The following is a 13,971-nucleotide window of genomic DNA, read 5'->3' as shown; positions in this document are numbered from 1 at the left end:
GGTTAAATTCAGAGTTCGGCACTGGAATTATTTGGTTAATTACAACATGACCGTGTACTCTAGGAGTTCAGTTTAGGTCAGCCCTGACAAAACGGCTTTATTTTCTGAGGTCGTATCTAAATTTTTCAGGAAAGAGCTGCATCAGCTATTAGCAATTTCTGTCCTGGGCACTGGGTCAGGAACCACCAACACATACACCATATATTTCATATTTGTTGAAATATACCAATCCACTTGTTCCTCTGGATGTTAGTGGATCTTCCAGAAGGCCATAAGGATTTGAGCTGGGAAGTTCTTGAGTTCAAAAACAGGATGCCCAATGAAGCCCAATTGAGAAGGGGGAAAAAAATCATTCAAACAACAGATGGTAGTCTGGTGGGCTGTCCCTCTGTCCACAGGGTTCCTGCAGCAACTCTCCCCCTGAAACAGTGATAATTTCCTCCTAAAAAGGAAAAAAAAAAAAGGAAAATTCACTTTTAATCAGAAAAAGGAAATAAATGTCCACCAGAGAGAGACTGGTTCAAGATAGAAAGACTAAGAATATGTATCTCCCTCCTCCTCATTCAAATTTATAGAAATGACAGAAAAAGTGTTCTTAAAAAGAAATAAATCTATAAAAGCATGGGAAAATAAGAAGGAAGGCCACCAACAAAGCAAGACCAAAATCAACATGTGATGAGATTGTCAGAGGAGTAAATGTAGGGCAGGGGGGAGAACAAGTTGTCAGTGGGCAGGTTGGGGGAGCCCCAGACAGCAGAGGTCTGTGCCTTGGGCAGATGAGGACGTGAGGAGCAGAAGCCAAAGCAATCCAAACGGTTCAGACAATTCCACTCCCAAAGATGAGCTGCTGACTGTCAACTCCAACCTTCGCCACATTAAGAGCCTGGATTTGAGAAACAGCAACTGTATCCACAGATGAACAAATACGAATTTCAAAGTTCAAAGATTCCTCCCAAAGCCCAAAACTTATAAACATTTAAGGAAAATCATAACCATAAAAGAAAGATGCCAAACTCAAACAATTGAAATGACTCCCAAGAAAATATCAGGTTTATAAAACAAAGAGTCTTTCAGAGATATGTATTAAATTCCTCAGTGAAATAAGAAGATAAATCACCCATGAAACAAGAATGGACTATTATAAAATAAAAGAACCCATTAAAGAACCTGGAAATGAAAGGGACGCCCATTTAAGTTCAACACTTTTTTTCAATAGAAGACCTGGAGAGCGGAATGGACAGAACTAAAGAGCAATTTAGTCGCCAGGAGAACTGACACATCAACACATCAGTAAGAAAAAGACACCTGAGTAGAAAAATGGACAAAGGATATAAACAGATAATTCACAGAAGAAATCCAAGTGGCCATTAAACATGTGAAAAAATCCTCAGCATCAGTGGTAATGAGAGAAATGCAAGCTCAACAACAGTGAGATACATTGTCTGCCCATCTGGTGGGAAAAAATTAAAATGACTGATAATTCCCAGTATTGGCAGCAGTGTCGGGGAACAGCCTCATATAGTTTTGGAAGAAGCATGAATTGGCGCTACATTTTAGGAGGGCAGTCTGGCAGATCTTTACAAAGTAAAATGTGCATAGTCTTGTAGCCAGCAATTCCAGTGTGAGGGATCCATCCCAGAAAAATGTTTGCATGTGTGCCCAAAGTGACACATACAGCACTGTTTGTGATCATGAAAACCTGGAAGCTACGAAAGTGACCAGCAAAAGGAGGATGGAGAACGAAACTGTAAGATACATCCACACCAAGGATATGGTGCATGCCTGGACATCAAAAGATCCCACAGACACATGTCAGCAACAACCAGCTTGTCCTGATAATACACAAATGTAAGGTATAGTGTTTTCGTGCTTTACACAGTGATATCTCATTGAAACCTTCCTGACCCTGAAGAGGTGAGTACTATTATTAACCCTATCTTACTGAGGAGGAAGGGCTTCCGTGGTGGTTCAGTGGTAAAGAATCCACCTGCCAATGAAGGAGACGCGAGTTCAATTCCTGGGTCGGGAAGATCCCCTGGAGGAGAGCATGGCAACCCACTCCAGTATTCTTGCCTGGAGAATCCCCGTGGACAGAGAAGCCTGGCAGGCTACAGTCCATGGGGTCGCTAAGAGTCAGATACGACTTAGCAACAACAACACTGAGGAAGACACTAAAGTCCCGAATTTGAATAGTTGCCCAAAATGACACACAATAATGAAGCAGGGGCTTAAAACTTGGAGCTTGATTTCAGGGACTCTGCTTTCAAAACATGCATTCAAGGATATGGTGTGAAAGTGTTAGTTGCTCAGTCATGTCCGACTCTTTGTGACCTCACGGACTATAACCCGCCAGGCTCCTTGGTCCATGCAATTCTGCACGCAAGAATACTGAAGTGGGCTGCCATTCCCTTCTCCAGGGGATCTTCCTGACCCAGAGACTGAACCCACGTCTCTTGCATCTCCTGCCTTGGCAGGCAGATTCTTTACAAGTGTACTACCTGGGGACCCAGAGTCATGGCGAAAGTTAAATACAACACGAATCATGGATGACCGCAACCGGCACAGCGCTCAAAACAGAGCAGGTGCCAACGTCCACACACCCCTCCTTCCTCTGTCCTATGGCTGAAATGTAAGGAGAAAGTCTGGTTAACCGAGTTTTCCAGGCAGTTCTCTCCTCCCAGCATCTAGCTATTTGTAATTGGATAGTTTTCTATGCGCTTTACTTGAAGTAAGAGCTGCCCTAGAGACCTGGGGACATCCATAAAGAAAAAGTAATACGAATCCCAGAGTCCCTTTTATAGCAAAAACCCAGTGAGATGGCTACGGAATTCTGTGAACATTTCTACACCTGCGAAGCTCAGGGAGATGGGGACCCCTGTGTTGTCACAGCTCTCCGTCCTAGAATCCTGGGCCCCACCTTTCTGGGTCACTGAGCTCCACAGCTGGCTTTCTCACAGGTAGTACTGAAGCCACATTAACACAAAAGTTGTTTCTTTTTATACACACTGTTTGGAAGGCAACATCTCTTCTAATGTGAGGTCCCCGGCAGGGGAACAAATAACAAATAGAGTTGTGGGAAACAAGAATGCGCATACCGCTTCACAGTTATAGGGCGCTGTTACACACGGTCCCCATGTAAGACTCACAGGAGCCAAGCTAAGTATTATTTATAAGACATTTGTTTGCCTAGTTAGGGGACTTCAGCTTGGCATGAATAAGGAAACTGCTGGAGGTCACACACAAAAGTGGTAAGACTGTATTTGGAACAAGAGGCACCAGAAAAGCTTCTCTAACTGCAGGGTTGCCTGCTCAACTTCAGCCAACCCTACGAAGCTGCCAGAGGCTTGTCTAGAACATGCTCAAGAGGGACATCCTGGAACAAGCTGGGGGTGAGACATGGGCTTGGACAGAAGGCAAGTCAACCAGCCAGCCCCCTTCTCACTCAGGTACTCAAGGTGAGAACACGCCTGCGGACCAGAGCTGGAGATGCCCGAATGAGTAAAGGGTTGCCCAGAGAAAAACAGCAATTCCAGAGCCTGGTCTAGACAATCTCTGGCCTCTTCGATCAGGATGATCTAGATCCCTGTGATCCTAAAGAATTTCTGGGGCTACCTGCTCACTCTCCATCCTCATCTCTTAGAATGCCCACAGCCTGGCATTTCCTGCCCTCCCCCATGTCAGCAACCCTAAGAGGAATACCTTGTGGAAATCAATGAGATCTGTGAGTGTCGCATGGCGATTGGGGTCCACTCCCAGGAAGCTGTAAAAATCCCCAGAGGCATCCACAAGAAAATGCTTGAACCCCTTCTGCAGGCGGTAGGAGAGGGTATAACCCCAGATTTTCTCACTGACCCGGACCAGAAATGCACCCTCGGTCATATTCTCAAGGAGATCTTCGGCATCTTCTCGGCTGATAATTCCTGGTTTAAAAAAGAAAAGAAAAAAATGTCAGCAGATTCTGCAACCCCTTTCTCATCCAGCCACGCTTCCCAGCTCATCCCTGCCCCTCAGCCTCTGTGAAAGGTCTAGAGAAAAGGGGAGCCTCAGGAGCTGTCCAGCACTTCCCTTATTCCAGTTGAGGGGACCTCTTGGCCTGGAGCAACTAGCGGCGGTGAGCTTGGGGGCAGAGTTTCTACTAAGACCCCAGGTTAGCATGCTTTCCTCCAAATTAAGCCACACTAATTTGGATTAATTGGGTAAAATTGGGCAAGCAAAGAACTAGTAATGAGCTGGAATTTTAGCGCCTATCGATTACAAATACAAGACAACAGACATTGTGCTGTGGAGATCCTTGAGAGTCCTGCTTTAATGAACAGACCAGAATGACTTACGATTACTGCCTTGGTTATCTCTCTGGTACCTGTGAGTAAGCACCTGGAGACAACAGTTCCTCTTAGGAAGTAAAAAGATTTCCTCTGTCTATCTATGGACACAAGGCAAACAGTTTCTTAATAGGGGCACAGAATTAAGCACCACTTCAGCTCAAAGAACAAAACATTCTCATGGTCTGCAGTTCTACACAATGTGGCTTCACCAGAGTACAACAGTCAGGTCTGGCCTTAGAGGTATTTGTGCATCAGTGTCAATCCCCTGAAAGACTTCTCAGGAGCTGCTCTCTTCTGGGGACTATCGGAGGGGCCATGTGTCTGGTGGGTCAGGCTTTGGAGGGCAGGGTGGTGGGAAAAGGAGAGGGAGGCTTCGTCTACTTGTCCATCCCTGCTGGCACCTGCCTATGGGACCTTCAGCCAAGCCCTCAACTTCTCCAAGGCCTTGTAACACTTAAATGACCGTCTTAACCTATCTATTTCAAGGGCATGTTATGATTTTCAAGTGAGACCAAGAATTGAAAAATCATTTCATAAACAGAAGAGCTGTGGGAATGTGGGCTCCTGCTCTCATCTGTTATTTGGGAGAAAGGTAAATTTGCAACACAATGTCCTCTTACACACCCACGTATTTACCATCTACATACATTCAGCAGGGTTCTGCCAGTCACACAGCAGAGGGCAGAAGGTGGCTGGGCTGCTTGTCACGCTGACCCTGAAGGCACACTCAGCACCCCCACCCCCCATCAGGGCACCCCCAGTGCCTCTGCCGTGATTCAGTGCAGGGACACTCCTTTCTCTGATCTTTCCTGCTTCACAGGAGGTGTGGCAGGACCCCCTTGTGCCCAAAGCAGAGGACACAGAAGCCACCACACAGTCACAGGTCCCCTGTTAAGATAGCCAACAGCATAAATGGGGGCCACCTCTTTCCTCCTGGGGCCAAGGACTTACCAGGAGGCAATCAACCAACAACCCCCACCCCAACCAAGTGGGATAAGCAGAAACCAGGAAGAGAGGGGGAGAGAAGCGGGTGGGAAGCACCCCCACCACAGGGCACCCGGAGGATGGCACACACATCCATGCAGGAGGGTAGATGCCCCCGACGGCCTTGGTGGGTTCAGCTGGAGAGGCAGGGGCAGCCAAAAGAAGACCAACCAAAAGGGCGTCCCAAGGATTTGTCAAAAGACTCAGCAGTGTCCCTCAGCCACCTCCCTGCCCCAGTACCAGAGGACTTAGATCCCAAAGGTGGCTGGGGTGGAGGGGTCAGTAAAGGGAGATAGAGATGAAGCCAAGGCCTATGAAGGAGGAGGACCAGAAGACACCACCTCTGTCCCAACTTGAAGTGCCTCAAGCTGAAGTGCAGGGTCAACTGGCGGTGGAGAGGAGAGTTAAAATGGGTGGATACACTTGATGTGACTTGATTTTTTAATAACCAAAGTGACCAGTAACACCAAAATGACAATGCCACGTCTCAGTTCAGTTCAGTTCAGTCACTCAGTCGTGTCCGACTCTTTGCGACCCCATGAACCACAGCACGCCAGGCCTCCCTGTCCATCACCAACTCCCAGAGTGCACCCAAACCCATGTCCATTGTGTCGGTGATGCCATGCAACCATCTCATCTTCTGTCGTCCCCTTCTCCTCCTCTCTGCCATCTAAAACCCTGGAAGATCTTTCCACTGACCTCCATCTGGCAAAGCCTGGCTCAAGAACAGTGGACAGCAGGCTCTGAATGCCCGATTTCTCCCAGCTGACCTGGAACCCTCACTGAAGGATTTCTCTTCTCTCCCAGGAATCACAGGCTGCTGGCTGCCTATACTCTACCTTTGTGTGGGTTAGAAAACATCCTTCAAGGTGGTTGAACTGGAAAAAGGTGCCTCTCTGAGCCAAAAGGACTAAGCTTACATTTCTGCCCTTCAATTCATTCTCCCCTAAACCAGCCCCCATTGAAAGTGAAAGTTGCTCGTCGTGTCTGACTCTTTGTGACCCCATGGACAATACAGTCCATGGAATTCTCCAGGCCAGAATACTGGAGTGGGTAGCCTTTCCCTTCTCCAGGAGATCCTCCCAATCCAGGGATTGAACCCAGGTCTCCTGCATTGCAGGCAGATTCTTTACCAGCTGAGCCACAAGGGAAGCCAAGCTAGCCCCACTGGCTTCTCTTTATTCATTGCACATTCTGCCTGACCCATCAGGAATCATTTTATCCCAGGAGGTGTTGGGACAGCCCCATTGGCTTCTCTTTATTCATTGCACATTCTGCCTGACCCATCAGGAATCATTTTATCCCAGGTGTTGGGACAGCTCACCTTTGGGCTTTCATGACCTTCTGCCCAGACTCTACAGTATATTAGTAAACCAGCTGGAAACCAGCTCAAGCATGGAGACTGGCAGCCATGAGTTCTGCTCAGCCTCCCTTTCAGAGAGACCCTGCTTCAAGGAGCAGCATCTGCAGCTGTTGTCCCTGCAGGATCCACCATGCCCAGGAGGTACCACATGCCTGATTCAGGGCAAAGGGTATTATAACTGAGTCCAGGGGTAGCAGAGCCACCATGCCTATCCTATGTTAATGCTGTTCAGCCGGTAAGTCCTGTCCGACTTTTGCAACTCCATGGATTGCAGCACACCAGGCTTCCCTGTCCTTCACCATCTCCCAGAGTTTGTTCAAACTCATGTCCATTGAGTCAGTGATGCCATCCAACCATCTCATCCTCTGTCATCCCCTTCTCCTCCTGATGACCCTACAAGACACTCTCTTATGTGGGACTCCTCTACTGAGCAGTCTTTTCTCAGTGGCTTCCCCTCAGCCTGACCAAGGTGTTCCTCTGAGCTGCACTCCCATGTCAGGCTCTTCCTCTCAATCATCCGTCCTTCCTTCCCTCTGCCCGTTTACAGGTATCAGACCTGCACCATGTTCTTAAGACTCTCCCCACCTGTCCCATTCCCTCTTCCTTCATCTTTCAAAGGCATTTCCTCCAATAAAGTTCTTGGACTTCTGCTTTTGGATGACCTGAACAGACAAAGCAACCTTATCTTTATATTCCGAGTGCCAGAGATGTTGGGGGGAGGGGGGCTTGTTTACTTTAGAGCAGTGAATATGCACATGAACTAAAATCACAGCTCAGGGATTTGATCAACAGGTGGCCTTGGGCAGGGCACTTAAGCCCCTCTGAAACCCAGGTCAGTGTCCTTGTCTATTAAATGGTACTGATTATAGCACCTATGTCTTAGATTGTTTGAGACTCCATTACAGTAATGTATTAATGTGCTTATCACATGCGTGAATGTGCTTATCACACGTGTGAATGTGCCTGAGAAGTAATGACTACCCAATACCACGTAACTAATCTGTACTGGATACCCTGCTGCTGCTGCTGCTAAGTCGCTTCAGTTGTGTCCAACTCTGTGCGACCCCATAGACGGCAGCCCACCAGGCTCTTCCATCCCTGGGATTCTCCAGGCAAGAACACTGGAGTGGGTTGCCATTTCCTTCTCCAAAGCATGAAAATGAAAAGTGAAAGTGAAGTCGCTCAGTCGTGTCCGACTCTTCGCAACCCCATGGACTGCAGCCCACCAGGCTCCTCCGTCCATGGGATTTTCCAGGCAAGAGTACCGGAGTACACGACATATGTGCTACTGTTGGCTGTTACCTCATGCTGATAGCAGCGACGATCATAGTACTGCTGGGCGTGCTACGCACACGCCACACACCCAGTCCTCTCACAGAGGCTGCTGAGGGTGACCTTCTCTGAAGGGGACCACTTGGGTCCCTGGGCCCCAGCCTGGGCTATTCCATATGGGGGATTCAGCAGGCAGCTCAAGTAATAAGCATCAGTGAACTCTGTGATACCTCTTTGATGCCTTCCTAGGACTCAAAACTGTAATCTGTCCCAAGACCAAAGGTAATACGGCCTCATAGCTCAGGATGGCAAAGACAATTTTACAGAAAACCAACCCTCAGAATTAGTTGGTGGCTGGGGGATGTGAAGGTTGCTTGGGGGAAGAAGCAGTTGCTTTCCTGCTCCATTACTCTGCTCTCCATCTCTCTCTCCCCAGATCACCCTTAAGCTAAGTGTACTGGGAATCAGCATTAATTGTATCCCATCCCATCCCATCTCCTTTGATACACTTTATAACCTCCTGGCTGGGTAAATGGCGGGGCATACCTCCCCGCTTCTGGCTAGGGAGTGAGCTCACATCAGGACCACAGAAACTTTCTAACTCTGCTAATAACCAAGATCTTCTGCTGAGGGATACAGCCTTTCCAGATAATGCTCCAGGGTTGTTGACAATTGTTGGAGAATACAGCTACCGATTCTATCTGAGCCAGTTTTCACCCTCAGACAACAGGAAATGTAGTTTTTCCTGTAATTTCCAAAAACACCTCCTTTTCCTTTCTTCCCTTTTCTTTCCTCCAATAAACATTTATCAACCACTCTCTAGGAGCCAGGCCCCATGCTGGGCATCTGAGAGTCAGCATTGAATGAGAAACAATTCCTGCCTTCCAGAATCTTTGATTCTGGATTTAAATCAAGATTAGCAGAATTTTTTATGGGGGGTGGGGGGGATGTGGTGTGAGAGGAGCTCACTGTAACTGGTAGTGATAAAGACCATAGAATATGGGCTCAGAGAGGTAACCCACCCAGCTCTGGAGCCCAGGGATGGAAGTGCCAGTTAGACTGAGAACAGAAAGCTTAAGACAGAGGGGCACGGAAAAGGGGGCAGTTTGCAAAAGGAAAGAGCACATGATTCTTTGTGGCTGGAGGGAGAGCTGAGGAGGAGCTGGGCAGTGGAAAGACGTGTAGAGGTTGGAAGGAGTCAGGCCCCAAAGCACTCTCGACACCATTAGAAGGATTATGGACTTCATTCTGAGAGCAGTGGGGAGTACTGATCTTCCCCAAACAGAGGAAGGACACGAGAATCTTCAAGAGTGGAAAATCGATTGAAGGGTACGGATTAGAGACATACAAGCCAGGGATTTCAACTCCGTGATGGCTTTCTCACGTAAGGGTTGCTTCACAGCTACATTTCCACAGTTGCAACCTTGGTATCCAGCTCCCAAGCCACTAGTCAGCCAGGAACAGTTTCCATTGTGAGGCAGAGGGCCAAGGGTCACATGAGAAGCCTGATATTGAAGCCAGCACTGGGCAGTACCTTGGGGACTTGGTGGCCCCCATCACATTTAGTCTCCTAACAACCCTACCATCATCAGTTCATAGCTGAGGACACTGAAGTTCAGCAAGACAAGTGACTCACCCAAGGTCACAGAGCTATTAAGTGGTAGAGTCAGAATTTGAACTTAGGGCCTTGGACTCCAAGTCCAGCGCTCTTTGCTCTACACCGTGTTCTCTCATGCAGAGACAGTAAGTACTGTGAAAGACCAAGAAGGAGGAGGTTAATGAGACCTCTGGAAGTCAGGGCGAGATTCATAGAGGCAATGAAGAGGGATGGGAAGTGCGCCTTGAAGCCTGGGTAGATGCTATGTGAGCAGAAAGGAGTGATGATGAGGTGAAAGAGGGGCAGAAGAGGTGAGTGAGTGAAACGTCCCAGTGAAGACCAAGAATGGCACATCCATGGGACATCTATATGACGTGACATAAATTTAATCTACCTCTCAGGAGGTTGAGAGACATGGAGAATGGAATGAAAGGCCTAATACATGAATAATCCGAACACCCCTAAACAGAGAGGAGATTGAAGAGGTGGGAATATCTCAAGAGCGAATGTTGATCGCTCTAAAGCCCGCACCATGACTACTGAAGCCAAGAGCCCTAGAGAAGCCCGTGCACCACACTGGAAAACAGCCCCCACTAGAGAGAGCCACGGGAAGAAATGAAGCCCCAGCACAGCCAGAAATAAATAAATAAATTTTTTTAAAAGAAGTCAAAATTATAAAAAAGAATGAAGGCTGAGAATTAGTCAGCACATAATCGTGAAATGGCACAAAGCTACTCAGTGTCCGAGTTTGTCAACCAGAGAGAAAAGGCAGATTCCCTACAAAGAATAAACAAATTGGTGGCTGACTTTTCAGTTGCAGTAACAGAAGCCAGAGGACAACGGGTTGGTAATATTTTCAGGATGCTGAGAAAAAAAATAGTGGTGTTTAATGAAACTCTCTCAAGGTGAAAGGAAACGTAAAGATATATTCAGAAAAAATTTGAGAGTTTGACTACTAAGAAAATTTTAAAGAATATATATCATTTAGAAGAAATATAATCCTAGACAGAGAATCTGAGATGCTAGAAGAAATGATGAGTATGGCTACTTTAAGTCAATTTTTAAAATATATTGACTTACAAAGTAACAATAATCATGGGTAATTTGAGGGTTTAAAAAAGATAGAACTAAATTACTGGATAATACCTTATCATTTGAGAGTAGGATGATTAGAATTTGTTTAGCAAGAGGTTAAAGATATATATTAACAAAGCATGCATGTGAAATCATCTGAATTAACCACTGAAAGACAGGCATTGAGAGTGGTATAACCTCCAAACAGCAGAAGTGGGAAGACGCAATGAGAAAAAAAAATTATTTTTCAATGAAGTATAAAACAAGCTAATAACTGAAAAACAAATACAGTATAGTTCCATTTATATTAAACTGAAAAACTCACAAAGCTAAACACTTGTGTTTGGAGATCAAGATATAAACAATATATGAAGCAAAAAAATGATGGACAAAATACTCAGAATAGAGATCATATCTGATGAAAGGAAGAGGGATAATGGGTGAGCAGAAGGCTGTGCAGGGGCCTCCAGTGACTTTATGCCTTGCTTTTCACCAGGGTCAGTGGCACAAGGAAAAAGAGCTGTAATCTGGCAGAAGCCCAGCGTACAGAGGGAGGCCCTTGATGGGGACTAAGGGGAACAGGGTGTCCGACCTGACCTGACCCACAGGTCACACAGGTGCCCAAGGCTTCTCTGGGGGTCGGAGGTAATCTGACTCACTGCAACGCCCCCTGTGGGGCCTCTGCGCAGAAAAGACAGGGCCGAGGTCAGGGTCAGGGGCCCTTCAGGGCAGCAGTCCGCTTCCCGTGGTTTCATCAGGTGAGGGTGAGAAGGTGGGGAGGCAGCAGGGAACATGTACACCAGCACAGCAAAGGAGTCCAGGATGACTTCAGGCTCCTGGCACCTGCACATCAACAGCACGGGTGGGAGTTTGCAGCCAATACTCCCGTGAGGTGGGGCAGCTGCTGCTCTCCGCTCAGGTCTATTATTGCACCTCAGGCACAAATCCCCAAGCATTCTTCCTGACGCCTCCCCTAATCATCTCCCTGGATTCCTCTCAAACACCACCAAAACTCAGTGTTCACTATCAAAATAGTTGCTCCATCTGTACTAATCGACAGCAGCCCCAGGGAAGGAGAGGCACTTTAAGCACACTTGCAGAAGACACTCTGCTCTCACGGACCCATAAATCCACACGTTAGCAAATCCTAAAGCAGACCCAGGATTCAGTTCCCATCCCCTCCACCACTTCCACACTGGTCCCTGAAATCATTAGCTCAAATCGAACCTGAGTAACCAAACGAGCTCCTTTTATTTCTCTGTTAGGGCTTCTCCCCAAAAAGGAAGAAAGGCAGGCAGGCCAGACATGACATTTTACTTTTTATGGGTCTCAATTTATCTGACATGCATATTTCTTAAAGCTTTCACCAAAGCTATGCCTCACCGGCCAGCCAACACCACCTCCATTACTGCTCAGCTATTTCTCATTCACTTCTGTGACTTTCCTTTCTTATTGCCACACTTTCCAGACGATAACATTAAGGGGATTGGAATTATTAAGCTCTTCCTTCTCAACAGTTTCTCAGAGCATCCTGAAGCCACAGAGATTGTGACGAATGAGTTCCAATGCCTTCATTTTTTATAACTCCAAATGAAATTTAGCCACAGCTAAGTGCTGAGACAAGGGTTTCACTGGACTAGCTTCTTGGTTTCAGATGTATTATGCACAAGAGGCACCATTCCCTGCCATGACTGCCTGCCTGTTCCAAGCTGACATGCCAGGTTCAAATTATGGATGCCACTATTCACGACAGGGTTGCAACCACCCAGCAAAATGACTTCTGAAACTGGCTACACAAGGATCTTGCATAGCACTAACCTCAAATGGAAGTAAAAATTCATTATTTGATTCACGCCAGTCTCATCAACTGGATTGTGAGTTTCACTAGGACAGTTATTTTCCTCAACATGGTGGCCCTCCATTGGTCTTGCCCACTCAGGACCATCTGTGCTTCTTCTGGCAAGGGAATGGTGAGCTTCTTTTGGGGAGCCACACCTTCCCACTCAGTCTATCCAGTTGCAATGGGATGGACTTGTCCCTACTCCAGGTATGGTCATGTGACTCAAGCCTAGCCAATCAGAGAGCTCAACCATTTGGCCATGATGACTGGCTCAGGAGTGTGCATGTGACCACACCAGAGTCAACAAGGCAGAATATTGGGACTAATACTACAAATTATTTGAGAGAAAAGTATGTCCCCTCTTCAGCTAGATTTGAAACTAGGAGAACAAGTGCAGGCATGCTACCTCAGGCTGATGTATTGTTTGAGAATAAAAACAACACGGAGAGCAACGGAGCTGAGAGATGGAGAGAGGCCAGTTGCTGAAAACAAGCTCCCTGAATCAAGCAAAGCCTGAAACTGGACTAATCTCTTTTGAGTGTATCGGTTTGATAGCTTTCTGTCAATTGCAAGTGAATGTAAGTGCCACAAGGGGAAGGAAATTGTCAGTTTTGCTCACCACCATACGCCCTGTGCTTAGCACAGTGTCTCACATAAAACTGAAGCTTAATGTTAATAATCAACAAATGATTTAAATACCTTACACAGGAGCCTGCTCCCTAGTGCCCCTGCCCAGACAATTCAACAACTTCAAACTCTAACAAGTACTATTATTACCTCTTCCAGAGAATTGTGCAGGCTTCCCTGGTAGCTCAGCTGGTAAAGAATCCTTCTGTAATGCAGGAGACCTGGGTTCAATCCCTGGGTTGGGAAGATCTCCTGGAGGAGGGCATGGCAACCCACTCCAGTGTTCTTGCCTGGAGAATCCCCATAGACAGAGGAGCCTGGCAGGCTACAGTCCATAGGGTCACAGTCAGACATGACTGAGTGACTAAGCACAGCACAGCACAGAGAATTGTGCAAGGGATAAATGAAAAACTGGCTGTTTGATGTTTACCAGACACAAAGCACAAAAGAAATTTTCACTAAATTACCAGTTAAAACATAAAAGCCGATGTGATCCCACACATGAGGCAAACCAACCAAACCCCATGAATACAGACCAGTGTACACCTGAGGAATGGTACCAGATCAGGCAACACCTGCCCAGGGATGCCACCAATTCAAGTGGTACCTCTGAGCACCTCCAGATAGACATGGCCCCAAGCAGGGGACAGGACCTGGAAGCAGATCAGAGACCCAGATCTTGGCCTCTCTCATACCCTCAGTTGCACATCCTCTTGCAAAGTCTAGACAACACGCATGGCAGTCCTGCCCCTGACCATCTCCTCACAAGTGCAGAGAAGACTCTGACACTCAGATGCCCTTTTGGAGAGAAGCAGGGAGTGGAGTGAGACAACTGCAATCCCAAAGCCTATTCTCCCCAAAATGACCAAGTTAACTAAAGATGACCACA

At 47.0% G+C, this 13,971-nt stretch overlaps 1 protein-coding gene across 1 annotated transcript in view; it reads right to left on the bottom strand.

Annotated features, from left to right (window-relative positions):
* Positions 1-353: 353 nt before the first annotated feature.
* SH2D4B (SH2 domain containing 4B) overlaps positions 354-13,971 on the bottom strand; it is an 84,853-nt gene continuing 71,235 nt past the window's right edge. Inside the window, exon 7 of the mRNA XM_027530951.1 lies at positions 354-442. Coding sequence (XP_027386752.1) covers positions 354-442 — 89 coding nt within the window. The remainder of the gene's footprint in view (positions 443-13,971) is intronic.

The sequence above is a fragment of the Bos indicus x Bos taurus genome, chromosome 28 (assembly GCF_003369695.1).
Source record: "Bos indicus x Bos taurus breed Angus x Brahman F1 hybrid chromosome 28, Bos_hybrid_MaternalHap_v2.0, whole genome shotgun sequence".
Lineage (NCBI taxonomy): Eukaryota > Metazoa > Chordata > Mammalia > Artiodactyla > Bovidae > Bos > Bos indicus x Bos taurus.
The sequence above is the reverse complement of the archived record's forward strand: the minus strand, read 5'-3'. Positions and strand labels throughout refer to the sequence as shown.